The 15,592-nt window shown below is 42.2% G+C and overlaps 2 protein-coding genes across 3 annotated transcripts in view; one reads left to right on the top strand and one right to left on the bottom strand.

The window, feature by feature from the left end:
* LOC119433782 (craniofacial development protein 1) overlaps positions 1–5,347 on the bottom strand; it is a 36,630-nt gene extending 31,283 nt beyond the window's left edge. The window contains exons 1-2 of the mRNA XM_037701045.2: positions 5,133–5,347; positions 4,574–4,682 (exon numbers count right to left, since the gene is read on the bottom strand). Coding sequence (XP_037556973.1) covers positions 4,574–4,682; positions 5,133–5,202 — 179 coding nt within the window. The 5' untranslated portion in view covers positions 5,203–5,347. The remainder of the gene's footprint in view (positions 1–4,573; positions 4,683–5,132) is intronic.
* A 57-nt stretch (positions 5,348–5,404) lies between these two features.
* The window catches only part of LOC119433793 (thymidine kinase 2, mitochondrial-like), a 48,653-nt gene continuing 38,465 nt past the window's right edge, over positions 5,405–15,592 (top strand). Inside the window, exons 1-5 of one of the 2 annotated variants that reach the window (XM_037701055.2) lie at positions 5,405–5,599; positions 7,669–7,724; positions 8,186–8,260; positions 10,387–10,440; positions 12,145–12,308. In XM_037701055.2, the coding sequence (XP_037556983.1) occupies positions 5,539–5,599; positions 7,669–7,724; positions 8,186–8,260; positions 10,387–10,440; positions 12,145–12,308 (410 nt within the window). In that variant the 5' untranslated portion in view covers positions 5,405–5,538. Of the gene's footprint in view, positions 5,600–6,033; positions 6,190–7,668; positions 7,725–8,185; positions 8,261–10,386; positions 10,441–12,144; positions 12,309–15,592 lie in introns of those variants that run through there. The other variant, XM_037701069.2, reaches the window with a different exon arrangement.

Raw genomic sequence — 15,592 nt, 5'->3', positions numbered from 1 at the left:
CTTTTTGCGCTTCGTCAGTAATCAGAGTGGCAGTTCGCCTGCGTTATCAATGAGATCAGTTGGCCGTGAACGGTGGATAAGTAGAGAGTGGAATTTTAGGCAAAAATACCTGTTTTTTTCTGATGCCCTTATCGTGCCTATTTAACATACAAGCACAGACTATTGGTCTAGAAATATTCTAGTGCCACTTTGTTTGTGCCTATAAATGCCTATTTCGATTTTGGTGTCAATATTGGAATTTTTGAGTCTAAAAATGCCTTTTTCAGTGTTTTGTCCCAGCCTCACTTTATTTACATAAATAATGTTAACACCCTCTGGGAAACTTGGCTGACGGCAGCCGGTTATTACAATAAACACTTCGCTGGTGCAAAGGCTGTTATTAACAGCTTTTCAGCAGACGAGAGCATCGCTATGCGACGATACACATGAAAGCCACTTAGAGTAATTGTGCGCTCACTTTACGTTCTTAGCCAAGATCATCAAGAATGCTCGGGTGCAAATCTGACTGGGAATGGAGGGCTCATTTTGGATGTTCAGAAAAAGTTCACCACCATCCCCAATGGACCTGTTGCTGATAGAGTTCGTTTGAAACTTCAATCTTGTCTTGGACAAAAATTCTGGGTTTTTCAGTATTGAAAGAACTGTCAAAGGTTCTGACCAACAAACATTCTAGATTTTCAGAAGGCATTGGATCATAGATTATTGTGAAGTACGAATATGCACTCCTAACTTTGGTGGATGTCGAACGTTGCTTTTCTGCATACAGCCCAAGACTCGGAGAAAAAAGTATTGACAAACCCAAAAATCTTGTGTGCTTGTTTATCACTGCTTTCTCAACTTTTCTCATGGTGTCTATCATCATCATCATTAGCCTATATTTATGTCCACTGCAGGACGAAGGCCTCTCCCTGCGATCTCCAATTACCCCTGTCTTGAGCTTGCCGATTCCAACTTGTGCCTGCGAATTTCCCAACTTCATCACTCCACCTAGTTTTCTGCCGTCCTCGACTGTGCTTCCCTTCTCTTGGTATCCATTCAGTAGCCCTAATGGTCCACCGGTTATCCATCCTACGCATTACATGGCCTGCCCAGCTCCACTTTTTCCGCTTAATGTCAACTAGAACATCGGCTATCCCCATTTGTTCTCTGATCCAAACCGCTCTCTTCCTGTCTCTTAACGTTAGGCCTAACATTTTTTGTTCCATCGCTCTTTGTGCGGTCCTTAACTTGTTCTCGAGCTTCTTTGTTCAAGGGACACTACAGAGAAACCGGAAGTTCAGCTTTAATGGTAGATTATCCTGTCACGATCACAGACATACCATTCTTACTGCGAACAGAGGTTTAATAAGCGAGAAAATAGCGAAAACTGAAGGATAGGTGCTGACGCCCCTTCGAATTTCCCACACTACACGTTCGTGATGTCGGAGATCACAAACGCAGCCCGGCTGCGATTGGTCGAGAGCGATTTATTGCTGTTAATAAAACTCAAAATGAAAACCTTAAACGTACATAAACAGCATTTGCCAACTTTTTAAGCCGTTTCAAGAGAGGATGTACAAGTTTAGCACAAACTAAATAAGTTATAAGAAAAAATGGCGTGGCGCTACATGCGGTCATGATAGTTTCGTTTATGCTCCATGCATCATCGCGCGCACCTGTTCCGCTCTACAGTGTTGCAGTGTTTGGTTGCATGTTGCGTGGCTCGAAAAACGTTGACTGCGCGGGAAACAGCCAGAAAATGCCTCATGTGTGTAGTGTTGAGGGCTGTATAAATGGTGCAAGGTGCTTGCTCAGGGGCAGCGGCAGTGTTGACCCGACTGTGTCCTTTCATGTGGTGCCGTGCGATGAGCCCCGGAGTTCGCAATGGCTCAGTGCTCTGCCAATGATAAAACGGCAAAAGAGCCAGCATTTCTCGCCCTCGGAGTATGTATATAATCCTGCCCTCGGAAAGTATCTTGGCGTGCCCCAGAGGCCAGTCCTTTCTCGAGCAGCTGTCCCATCAATGTCGCCTTCATCAAAACCCCTACTGATGCCCCTGCAGCTTCAAACTGGCGGCTCGGTGAGTGCTGAATGTCATTAAAAAAGACACGAAAAAACCGTACCGAGTACGCGCGCAACTTTCTACGCTTTTTCTGTCGGGAATATTATCGACTGACGGACCGGCCACCTCGACTTCCGTTGACGAAAACGAGGCTTCACTTTCCGTCGGCGCGGCCCGCTGCTCACCGCCATCGTACGCGGAAACATCTACCGCGCGAGCACGGAGGATCATTTTGTGCTCCGTTTCACTGAAGTCACTCAAATGCAGTCCCACTTCCCTGGCGAGCTCTTCGTTGCAAGGTTCAGCGTCAGCAACGGTATCCATCGCGGCCACAGAACACCTAAACAAAAGTCGCAGTGAACGCAAACGCAGCGGCCATGCAGCCTATGATGGAGCGAGTGCCTCGGCCGTTTACAAAAGCGGTGATGTATCATGGCGCCCTCCAATTCGCTGAGAGCAATTAAATCCGTGATGACACTGCTTCAGCGCCGAATCTGGGGTGAGAGAAATTGAGGAAAAGATATTTAGTCTTTGTTTATGAATTTCTCTGCTAATAACTCATATTCTTGGACCCAACAAAAACTTCATGCATTCCTGAAGGTCCCTCTTTTATTCCAGCAGAACTTCTGTTTCTCTTTAGTGTCCCTTTAACCTCCAAGTTTCTGCACCTTGTGTTAGCACCGGTAGAATGCAATGATTGTACACTTTTCTTTTCAACGACAGTGGTAATCTCCCAGTCAGGATTTGGTAATGCCTGCCCTGCCGTATGCACTCCAGCCCAATTTAATTCTTCTATAAATTTCTTTCTCATGATCAGGATTCCCTGTGAGTAAGTGACCTAGATAAACGTACTCCTTTACAGACTCTAGAGGCTGACTGGCGATCCTCAATTCTTGTTCCCTTGCCAGGCTATTGAACATTATCTCTGTCTTCTGCATACTAATCTTCAACCCCACTCTTACACTTTCTCGGTTAAGGTCCTCAATCATTTGCTGTAATTCGTCCCCATTGTTGCTGAATAGGACAATGTCATCTGCAAACCAAAGGTTGCTGAGATATTCGCCGTTGATCCTCATTCCTAAGCCTTCCCAGTCTAAGAGCTTGAATACTTCTTCTAAGCATGCAGTGAATAGCATTGGACAGATTGTGTCTCCGTGCCTGACCCCTTCCTTGATAGGTATCTTTCTACTTTTCTTGTGGAGAACCAATGTTGCTGTGCAATCCTTGTAGATATTTGCCAAGATATTCACGTATGCCTCCTTTACTCCTTGATTTCGCAGTGCCTCTATGACTGCTGGTATCTCTACTGAATCAAATGCTTTTTCATAATCTATGAAAGCCATATAGAGAGGTTGATTGTACTCTGCAGATTTCTCTATTACCTGGTTGATGACATGGATATGATCCATCGTAGAATATCCCTTCCTGAAGCCAGCCTGTTCTCTTGGTTGGCTGAAGTGTTGCCCTGATTCTATTTGAAATTACCTTGAATATTTTATACAATACTGAGAGCAAGCTAATGGGTCTATAATTCTTCAATTCTTTAATGTCTACCTTCTTATGGATGAGCATAATGTTGGCGTTCTTCCAGCTTTCTGGTACACTTGAAGTCGTGAGGCATGGCGTATAAAGGGCCGCAAGCTTTTCAAATATATCTCCTCCATTCTTGAGTAAATCGACTGTTATTCCATCTTCTCCAGCAGCTATTCCCTTGGTCATGTCCTTTCAAGGCCCTTCTAATTTCATTGCTAGTTTAGAAGGGGCCTCTGTATCCTGTTCATCGCTACTTCGAATAAAGTAGCTTGGCTGCTCTGGGCCCTGTACTGCTCAGTATAGAATTCTTCCACTGCTTTTACTATGTCATTGAAATTGCTGATGATATTACCCTGGTTATCTTTCAGTGCATACATTTTGCCTTGTCTTATGCCTAGTTTTCTTCTCACCGATTTCATGCTGCGTCCATATTTTACTGCTTCCTCAATCTTTTCCACGTTACAATTTCGGATATCCCTTACTTTCTTTTTGTTGATCAGTTTCGAGAGCCGCACTAAATTTCAGATAAATCTTATAACCTACGCAACTTTTGTTTTATCAATAGTGAATTTCACAAAACAGGGAATTAGTGGGTTGTGCTCATAAAAAAATTATTTATTCTCAGAAGCACAGCATAATTTATTATTTGAGCCTATACATGCCTAAAGAACAGTATTTCGTGCCTAGATATGCCTTGAATGACATCTTGAGTGCCTGTTATAGGCGCCTAAAACAGCATTTTAGTGCCTAACATCCAGTCTCCAATGATAGGAGTGGCATTGAATCGAGCGGAAGGAAATGCTACATTACACCGGCCTAGGACATCACATCTATATGTGAAGAAAATGCAGAGCTTTCTCCAAGTCTATTGTGTCCTTGTCTCTTTTGTGAGCTAGAAGGTTAACATGGATATATTTTTCGTTGCTGTCTGATTCAGCTGTGTTGTCTGATAACACTGCAAAATCGGAAGCCAGGATTTAGATACGTTCAGATCCTCACCTTGACGATTGCTTTTTCGTTGTTACCTTGCGCTTCTTCCCAGCAGGTATCTCAGCGTCATCCCCAGCATCGTTTTCAGCATCCGACTCATCAATTTCGCTCTCTTCGGCTGAAAAATAGTCAAGTGACGCTGTGCAATGGGAAATCAAAAACCTTACGCGCACACACCAACTTCCAGGTTGTGGCATCTGACGAGTCAGTTTCACTGATGTGACGCCCTACAAATTTTTCAGAAAAATATAAAATCTAGCTGCTTTTACAGATTAACACAACTGTTAGCCGTAGCCGTTTGAGAAAATGCAGAATGATACAAGTTCCCCGTGGGGCCATAGCAAAGAGTGGGGCAAAGTTCTGACTGTGTTGCAGAAGTCGCAGGGCATGACAGCGCTCTACTTCGACAGGTAGCACCAAGCAATGTCACCCCTCCTCGAAAAAAGCATTAACCGCCAGCACAGCTCATATAAAAGGTATGTGAGCTACCGACCGCGCTTACGAGCCGAACGCTTCTGAGGCATCATCGAATTTATGAGAGGACAGTCTAGAGATTGGCGGCACGTACCCGATGGAACGTAGTCGTCATCTTCACTTTCAGAACTGTCGGCTGGCTTTGTCAAGTCAAAAGTGGACATCCTGCAATCTCGGAAACTGTATTACTCAGTGTTTTCTTCTCTCGTCTCTTAAAAGCTTGCTCAAAAAGTGTTTCGAATGCACATCACTGATGCATTACATGAACGAGAGTTGTTGAAGCATTGAACACCTCTGGATCGATCTTGGATTGGCTACTAAGCAACTACGGGTAGGCGGCTACGAACTGTTGTCTGCTGTTGCAGCTTCGCCCATGCTTCGCTGCTGTGATCATACTGCAGTAGTGCCCTGGACAGCGACGGGTTGCAAGTAATGTCATTAACGCGTGTTTACGTCAAGTTTTAACGATGTAGTTAGCAAAGACAAGGAATAAAATTTTTATGTTCGTGTCAAGAGTACTGCGACAGCTTTGGAAAGCTACGAGTCCACTTCACTTTTTGGGTGAGCGCTTTCTGCTAATTGTATCGAGCGTCGCAGCCCGCTGCGAGCGAAATGTTCTTATCGTGCTCACTTGTGTAACGTAGCAACGATGAAGCAGAAACGTTCTCTTTTTTTACATATATTGTGCAGCTCCGCATCAGCACTATGCGGAGCGGTAGTTTTGCTAGGCAATAAAGCGCGCGCTTCTGCGTGCAGCTACTGCGGCGCTAACCACACTCGGAGCCATTGCTCAAGCTCACCATGCTCAAGCTCATTTTCCCCCTATGATCTCTCGACATAAATGTCATCAGTGCGTCAGCGTATTTTTTTCTTAAAATAAATGAAGAAAAGTACGTTATGTAAAAACACACAGGTAATTACAATAGCGCTAGTTTAGCAAAATTAGGACACCCAGTGGTCACAGTCGTGTCCGACTGGTGGCAGTGGTATAGGTGTTATGTGGTGCAGCCGACATCGGCAGTTGCGGCCCGGGCGTTTGAAACACGTGGTTAATGTGTAGCTGTGTAAGTTGTGTGTTGCTGTAAATATATTAGTGACAAGGTACGACGACCTACTCGGCGTGTGCGGGAAGGCAGTCGTGGTAACGATGTGTACGTACTGACAATAATTTTCCATGTCCATGCGCTTTCGGGGGGTGTAGAGCAGTTCGACATAGTTTCGTTTTCGGACCTGTGTGCACGTGTCAAACATTAGGGCGACCGGCGGACCGGCGTAGTAGATTATTTTCACTGTTTAAATATTCTTGAGTGCAAATGGCGTGAAATATTGTAGATTTTAGCGTGAGGCACGTGTCCTTCGCTTCGGCGATATGCTATCTCGCCCGGCTTGTCAATGGTCCGAGCGGAGCTGCCTGCGTTATCACCAGATAGCCCGGCCTATCGTGAGCGTTAGATAAGGAAGGAATAGAATCGAGCGAAAGTAATCATTACATTATGCCAGCCCTACATCGTATTCCGCTTTGAAAATCGTTCTCGTGTTGTCTTTCGACACGTATGCGCAAGAGGAAGCTTTAGCTTGGGGGCCTCTTATCTAAAACATGGGAAAGGAGAAATTGTTTTTCTCGACAACCACTGCGCCACATTTGATGAGGTTTGTTGCATTTGAAAGAAAGTGTTAAAATCTAGTGATTGTTGGTTGCGAATTTTCGATTTAAATCGTCACTATTGTAATAAAAGTTTACAAAAATCGCAAATTTTCAGAAAAGGAAACTATCTAGTTTAGAACTCTACTCTGCTATAACAATGATATCAATTCTGTAAGTTGCACCTAATAGTACATCTTATACATGGCTCTTAAATAGACCACTAATTTGTGAGTTGAACTTTTGGAAAACCCTTGTAAACAACGTAGCAGATTCACGTAATATATAAATTGACATATCAAATTTGTCCGCTTTGGATGCTCTAATGGATGCAGTTTACAGAACTGCGATATCTGTTCTAGGTGTCGAGGTATGAATTTGTAAACTTCGTGCTTGTATGTATAATTTGTTTTGTCAAGCTTACCAATTCTTGAAAATTCCATTGAATAAATTCAGGCCCCAAATCATTCCGCTTCCAACAGTCACTAAAATTTAACTTTTTTTTCTCTCAAATGCATCAAATTTCATTAAATTCGGCCCAATGGTTATCCTAGAAAAGCATTTCTGCGTTTTATGTGTATTTGGATAGGTGGGCATCAGAGTTGGGCCCGAGCTAAAGCTTCCTCTTAAGCGCAGGTTGCTAATTGTGCCCATACCTACCAAAGTGAGTGTTTGACAATAAATGCCAGCATGTGTAATGACACTGTAATCGTAGATGTCGAAGTTGTGGTGCCGATCAAAGTTGAAATATGGTTTAACATGAAGCAAATATGTACTGTTTTAGTCTAGGCACCACCTTTGCTCAACAGTACAAATGCCCCCTCCCCCCCCCCCCCCCCCCCAAAAAAAAAAAAAAAAAAAAATATTTATACTGGCAGGTCTTGTTCAAAAATGATTTCATCTCTGTGTTAATTCTTTGGTACGTGACACGTCTTGATTGGTTCAGTTTTGAACAATAGCCTAATTTGCTTTTCTTTTACGCTAACAGACGTTGTGGGTGACACTTCGCTCCTTAAGGCAGCAAGGAAAGGCCATACAGTGAAAGTAAGACCGAAGTTCTTGTGTAGTAGCCATATTTTTTTGAAAAGTTCTCCCAGTGACTATGTCAATAGCTGTATTGTAATATTACATCATTGATAGCATATATTTGGATCAAATAAAATGGTTCACACAAACCAGGACTCACTAAGGCTCAGCCATGTGCCAATTTCTCTGCCTCTACGGCAGTGGAGCTCAGTAAAACTTTGCTTTTTGCTACTGCCTTTTTCTTTCACAGACTCCTGTCATCTGTTTAATATTCTTCATGTGCTCAGTTACCATAATGTGCACTGCATGAATGTGCCCATTGTCAAACTCTTTTAAGCTAACAATCTAGGATTACCAAGAGGTGTCCTAAAAGTGCTCACTAATCACCTAGCTTTTGTGTTAGTTTAGTTTTGTGCTGAAACCAAACAGCTATCTGCTTTTTTTCTTTTGTACTCTCTCGCTCATCATATAAATTGCAGGTGGCAGTGGAAGGCAACATTGGTTCTGGCAAGACGACTTTTCTTGAAGGTTGCCAGCAGTTTGTTGACACAACGGTAAGATGTGTATTGTCACTACTTATAGCAAAGATGTACAAATATTCTTTTTTGTTTTTCATGTAACAAATGGATTGTCAAAATATACACTTTCTTATTCGAAATGAATAGGAAGTATTTGATTACCTGCCTCAATGCCCATGGCGTTCTGCTGCTGAGCACAAGGTCACAGGTTTGATTCCTAGTTGTAGCAGCCGCATTCCGATAGGGGTAGAATGTGAAAAACGTTTGTGCACTGCACTTTGGGCTCACAATAAAGCGGTACTGATGCAAAAATTTTGTATCCTGCTCTCTTTTTTTTTTTCTTTACTCTGTAGCTACAGTGTAGTGGCAGAATTCCTTGAACATGCAAAAAATTGTCAATTATATCCTCTTCTAAGGTGTCCATTTCAACATGCCCGCCAAATAGAGTGTGGCCTCTTGGCGTGCGGTTTGTTTACAAAGCATCTCAGCACGTCACGAAAATTGGAAGTATTGGTCACAGCTTTGGACGTTAAACCCCACATTTGATTAAGTATTTTATTTTCCAAATACTAGCATATAGAATATTTTGATTGTTAATTCAGTATGTATAGGCTGTAATTTTGAATTTCCAAGACTGGCATAAGACATTCCTGTAAATTCATATTCAGGAAGGCACTAGGCACAGAAAATCTTCACCTTGGCCCCATCAAAGAGCATGGAAACTCTAATGTAATGTTTTATAAAATGTTTACCAATGCAAGGAATTTCAGACTATGAGTAATCTCCAGTTGGCCACTCACAGGCTGTTCAACACAGCGGTTGCATACAGTGGAAAAACAGCACAAGTTTGTCCCCCCCATTGTATTCTGGTAGTACTGTGCAATACATGCGATCAGGTGGCAAGTGAAAGAATGTTCCTTGCACACTTAAAGGCCAAATACAACGAAATATTTCACCATGTTTAAAAAGCCAGTTTAAGATAGTATAAATATAGAGGAGCCTCTCAAATTTTGCAATTTGTTTGAAATTCGAGTGGAAGCGTCGCGAAAAGCTAGCAAAAATAGCCGTTTTTAATACATAAACTAAAAAATGCTGACATTGGCGCTCGCCGTGTGTGAAACATGACCTAGAGTGCGCAACTCCTTGGCATGACCTCTGCAGCTGCCCGCGGCATGCTGGGACTTAGCTCACAGCGACAACCGCCAGGTACACGAGTCGTCTGCTTAGGTGCTGTTTATAGCTGTCCAACATGAAAAATATGCAGTTACCAGCCCTGCAGCTTTACCAAGATTGCTTTAATGGTATAGGCTACTCATTTATAACAAATTTAGCCGTAGTGAAATTTCGCTGCAGTTGGCATTTAACAAAGTAGCAGGATTTAAGTAACAAAGTAGACAGAATGTAGATGCTGTGCTTTCTTTCTTTTCTTTTTCACATGTTTTTCACATGCAGCCTCTTGGTGATTGAGTGAAATAACAGTGGCTAGTGATGCTCTGTCTTTGTTTTCTATGGTATCCGTTGTTACACCAAAAGCACATTTCAGTCAATGAGCATGACCAACTAGCGCCAACTTTATGTATGTGTGTATAAATATATATTATTGAGAAAAAAGGAAACCGAGATGGGCTTGGTGTTTATTAGTCACAATCATAAGATTCTGACAATGTTTGTATATATATAAATTTATTTATTTATGTATTATACATCAAAGGCCCCACAGTTGGCCATTACATTTGCAGTTAGGGGAAACAAATGTAGGTGACTGCCACAATTTAACGGAAGACTTCAGAGTTTGATGGCACAGACTAGTAAATGTAATTATCCTATAGAAGCCTATTGGTGGGCCTTGTAGTGCTTGTTCTGCTTTCATATTTAGTGTGTATCTACTTATTCATGTGGGATACTTGCTAAATGTAGTCTAGATGTCTCTTAACTGCTGTGTTCATTTGGGAGCAATTCTGTTTACCCTCCCTATGACAAGAGTTTCACATGTTGTTTTTTTATAAAATCATATTGAAATATCACGTTTGTCGGTACTAAGATGTCTTTTTCAAACTATAGGGATTAATAAATGTATAATGATGTTGAATTTCCTCTATTTCAGTTCTTTCTACAATATTTTTTTTTTTTGCATTTTACTAAAGTTATTATTCTGACTGCAGGTACAGATTGAACCAGTGAACATATGGAGAGATTTACAAGGACAAAATCTGCTGGTATGAACACAGCTTATTCTCAATGAGTTTGCGTGCCCTAAGTGTCTACCAATCACCGCTTAGCTGTGCACATGGTTATATGCAGCATACATTGAAAGTGCTGCTGCATATAGCTGGCTCTTCTGTGGCCTATTTCCCCCGGACTTCCATCTCTTAAGGAGCAATGTTTTGGTAAAAGTAATTCAAACTACAGTCTTAAATTTCTCTAGAATAATTTAGTGCAATGTCCTCACTTGTGTTGCTATTTTTGAAAATTAAATGCATTCAGCAGCCTTTTAAAATCTGCAAGCATTGATGTTCATTTGGGGCATTGTTGTCATTTCATTGTATGCTGCACATACTTTTAGAGGCCAACTGCGACGAAATTGTGGACCACATAAAAAGCCTAGTTACAGATAGTGTAGCTGTTGAGCAGCCTCCGTGAAGAATCCAGAAATTTGAGTAACAGTGTATTTTATGGGCATGACCTCTGAGATTATTTAGTGTCCTGAATACCTCTAAGGCGACATGCTGGGATTTGTCTCGTATCATGTAACCATCAGGTTCATGTCCTTTCTGCTTAGGTGCCATTTAAAATAAGGCGGTTTATGAGACGAATACACAATTATATCAGCCCTCCCGCTTTTGCCAACGTTGCTTCTGTAGTATATACAACTCATTTATAACCATTTCATTCAATGTGAAATTTCATTCCAGTTGGCCTTTAAGTGCAGAGAAGTAGCTAATTCTTACTGTCGTCTGTGTGAGGCATTTTGCAGTTTGTCGAGCCTGAAAGTAAAGGTTGCATTCAAGGACTGTAAGAAATTAAGCAGCACATACACCAAGTTGCATGAAGGTCTGATTTTCTGTGAAAATTTTTGCCATCAACTAATACCATCTTTACCTTCAACAAACAGCATTGTGAACCATTCCACGTGTAATAAACTGAGTAACCAGCACCAAGCTTTCATAATTACGGGTGCAGGTTGTGCACTTTGGGCTTCCTGGCTTATGGTGTTCATACTTATCTCAGTATGGGGGGGGACTTGCTGTACGAACTTCTAATGATGGAAATCGCGTTACGACAGTTTTGTGGTCACATGTTGCCACTATAGTGCGCACAGTGAAATGTGTTACTTCATGCTTCATCCCATTGGCCATTGAACATGCTGTTACTATGAAACAAGGAAATGGGCAGGAGTGACAATATCTGTTATAGATGGCAGAGTAATTAGTGCATGAAGTACACTGTGCCGAGATTGTTTAATGCTAGAACCCTGAAGTCGCATTGCTACAGCAATGCACTAATAGTAATAGGTGTGTGCAGAGGTGCTCATTATGGATGAGAGGGGGCCAACCACTAGGCAGAACTTCGCCCCTACCACCAATGGGCATCTTTGCCAGCTCACACTGTCAATGAGCTAGTTGCAAAGTCTCCAAACACCTAAAATGTAGCCACTCAAACTATTTCACCATATATATAGGACGAGGAAACTTGCGTTTATTATTTGGTGGCGTGAACTTCAACATTGATGACGCATTCCAAATTACGTCTTTCACTGTTGTCGATGAGCTCTACAGGAGGCTAGACACTGCTAGGCAAGTCTGCTCCCCTGTCAACAGTTCAGCAGGGGAAATGCAATTGCCACCTGCGTGCCTATGCACTCCTGTTACTGAAACATATTTGGCATATATTTATTACCTTGCTTGCTTTTCTTGAAACAGGAGCTGATGTACAAGGAGCCGAAGCGATGGAGCTTGGCATTCCAGACCTATGTTCAGCTGACGATGATGCAGTTGCACTTGGCACCTGTGCAGACTCCAGTAAAACTTATGGAGCGATCATTGCACAGTGCACGTTATGTCTTTATCGAGAACTTGTACCGCAGGTGAGCTATTGCAATCTCTTAAGTTTCGCTGGTGATATCAGTCAGGGCAATCAATTGGTGTCAATGCATTGAATCCTTCATGTATTGAAGCACCTAAATTATACTAGCGCTGCAAGGCAGGTTGCTTTGTTTTATACTGGCACTGCACAGGAGTTGATTAAAGCAGCTCATTTTGTCGAGGTTTATGATGACAACCACTCAATTTCTGCACGAGAAAGCACTGTGTTGAGATGTGGATAACGTCTTGTGTAGAGAAAAAAAAGCGGAGGGCCCACATGGGAGAAGACAGATATGACATGCAAGCCAACATTAGAAATGCTGTAGGCATTAGTCTAAAAGTTAAATCTGCAAGGAATGGCTGAGAGACTGGTTTGAATCTGAGACTCTCTTTCAGCATGACTAGAGCTTGCTATTTTATTCTTTTTTTAATTACCCTAAAGTAATAGGATTGCGAAACATTTATTAGTATACTTATTTGGAAAGCAATTTTTCATTCCATGATGAATACATTTTGATGTGAATGTTTACCTTTTCATTTCTGATATTTGTGTTGTTACAACCATTACACATAACATGTTACCATACTTCTAGAGCAACAAAAAGTTATAGTTGTAACTGGTACGTGAAACTTCCGTATGTACCAGTTACTACTGTAGAAAATTTTCGGCTCATTTCTTCCATTTTTTTTTTTTTGACTTTATGCATGTAGAAAATGTTTAATGGCAAAGGGCAAACTAATGTTAAATAAAAATAAGCTCAACCTTGCACTCGGCCGCGCAACGCTTAAAACAGCGAAGCTGGGCGATCATAGCCTAGCATTTTCCGGAAATCGCGCTAACTTTTCATCTTATTACTCATGATGATGACTTGCTTATTACGGCGCCAGCTGAGGACAAAGACGATGACGCTCGAACGCAATCATATGGTTTGCATAAATGCATGTTTTGCAAGCGTGGCTGTATAGCGTAGTGGTTACAATGTTCCCCTTGGGACCGTGGGTGCACAGGTTCAAATCCCGCCTTGGCAAGAAAGTTTATTTTCTTTTATTTCTTCATAGTTTCTTGATACAAACCTCAAACCACAAATTACGGCTGGCTTGAAACAGCTTCGCTGTTAAAAGTTCCAACATATATGTCTGCACTATGGATGTCAAGCCAGTGTTGTCACAAGGAATTTGTAACTGTCATATAAATATGTGTCAATTGTCCAACTGAATGATTATCTCAAAAGTGTAACTGGAAGCTTTGCACAAGTGGTGAAATTTGTAACTACAGTCGACTTCCCTTAATTAGACCCTGACAGGACTGACCAAATTGATCGAATTATCTGGCAAGTTGAATTAATCCAGGTGCAGAAAAAACACCAAGCATATCGCCGATTCTTTTGGTAGTATTTCCTCGGTTTTAACACGCTCCCAAATTAAACATGCACCCGGTTTCTATATGTACAAAGTAGGAGAACTAACATAGAAATGACATTAAAGCTCTAAGCTAAGTACAAATCTAACGTGTACCCAGTTTTTTTAGCACGAAAAATTAGTGATATGTGATGCACAATGCAGTTTTCTTCTCTGCAATACATCTGTGTTACGTGGTAAAGCATACGAATGTCGTAAATTGGTTCCGTGTCTGATTGCACCGTGCAAGCAATTTTCGGCCCAATTTTCTAGGGGAAAAAATGTACGCGTTAAAATCGGATAAATAATGTAATCAGACGTGAACTACGGTTATTGCTTGAAAATTCTCCTAGGGCAGGCTGATAATAGGTGTTTTTCACAGGAGGTGACTTGCGTTGAATGCATTCACTGTCCCCTAAGCTCTGCTAAGACAAACACTGCCCCTAAAGCTGCTATGTGGGGTCACCATTGGAGTGCATAGACTATTCCTTCCTATAGTTGTGAAGTGCGATGCGCACCGAAACCGAAATGATGTTGGAACACTACTAATTCGGCTGTGCTCTCCCTCATTGGTGAAGTTACTACCCTGTTTACAGCTAAAAACATTGTTGTTGCGTCATTTCCATTCTGTTTCTTATTAAATGCCTGCATTAAATCAAGAGCATGCACTCCAAACCATGTGACAATACCCCACTGTGCTGTCACTGCGCACATGCTCAGATTTTGCGATTCCTGTCCAAGAACAGGAAGTTCTTGCCCAGGAATCGCAAATCAGGTTGCTCTCACCTCAAATTTTTTTGTTTTGTTAATCCTCGCTTTCTGAACTACCTGGAGCATTTTCGTGATGCAAAAGAAAGGAACCTGCAACCACAAGCATGCTCGGCCCTATTGACGCTTTTCGCAGCGATCCCGTGGGCGCTGCCATGTTTGATGACGTGGTGACGCATCCATCACTTGCCTCAACTGCCTCCGTTGCCTTCATGTTTACAATGGATGTGTATGACGCCGGTGCGGCTTAGTAAACCTCCGTTTCGGGAGATATTGTAAACGGCAACTGGGTGGATGACACAAAGCTTTGTCCACAGGTTCAGAGAACATGCAAAAGCACTTTCGGAGCCGATTAAGCTACGTCCAAATGGCGCAAGCAGCGTATATGGTGTTTGCTCTAAAAGCGGGGCTAAATATGAATTCCAAACTTTCCACTCATGAAATGAATCAGGATTAGTGTGTTTTGCTCTTCGTTTTTTATTTGGCAAATATTTTAATGCAGCGGCTTGTCATATTTCTGAGTCAGTAAAGTTTCTCGGTGCGCTCACCATCATATTATTTTCTGCCTAATCGCTCGCGGTTGTGCTCAGTTTCGTTAGGCTTGTTCTTGCTGCGCACAAGGCTTGAAACGTAGCTGTTCTGTACACTGTAATACCTTGTAGCAAAGATGTATTATCGCTAGTAACTCGATTACTCTCGTGGACCGTCACGAAATATTCAGCTTTGACCATTCGTGCGCTATCGGTGTAGTCCGTCATTTATTGTGGGTATAAAGTGCACATGTATTCAAGTGTGCGACCATTCACTTATTCTTGACACATTGGCGAAAGAGTGGGGGTAACTTTCCGTGCCGGTTGGGGTAGATGGGTTTAGATATTGTGCGCGAAACGTACTATGACAGGAAGCGGCGCTACTCCCTTTATCATTGTTTAACGAGCGGTACTCACTCTTGCCGACGTACCGGGGCTGAAGCTTCGCGATGCAACGCTGGAGAATGTGCAAATTTATGTATCCTCGAGGAAAGCCGTATATCTCGAAGTGCCGGAAACACGTACGGACAGTTGCAGCAGCGGTCTGTGAACTTGGCCCATAGATTCATTACATTCCTTAATATGCCAGT

The sequence above is a fragment of the Dermacentor silvarum genome, chromosome 1 (genome assembly GCF_013339745.2).
Source record: "Dermacentor silvarum isolate Dsil-2018 chromosome 1, BIME_Dsil_1.4, whole genome shotgun sequence".
NCBI lineage: Eukaryota > Metazoa > Arthropoda > Arachnida > Ixodida > Ixodidae > Dermacentor > Dermacentor silvarum.
Note: the sequence above shows the minus strand (reverse complement) of the source record. Positions and strands in the feature narration are given on the sequence as shown.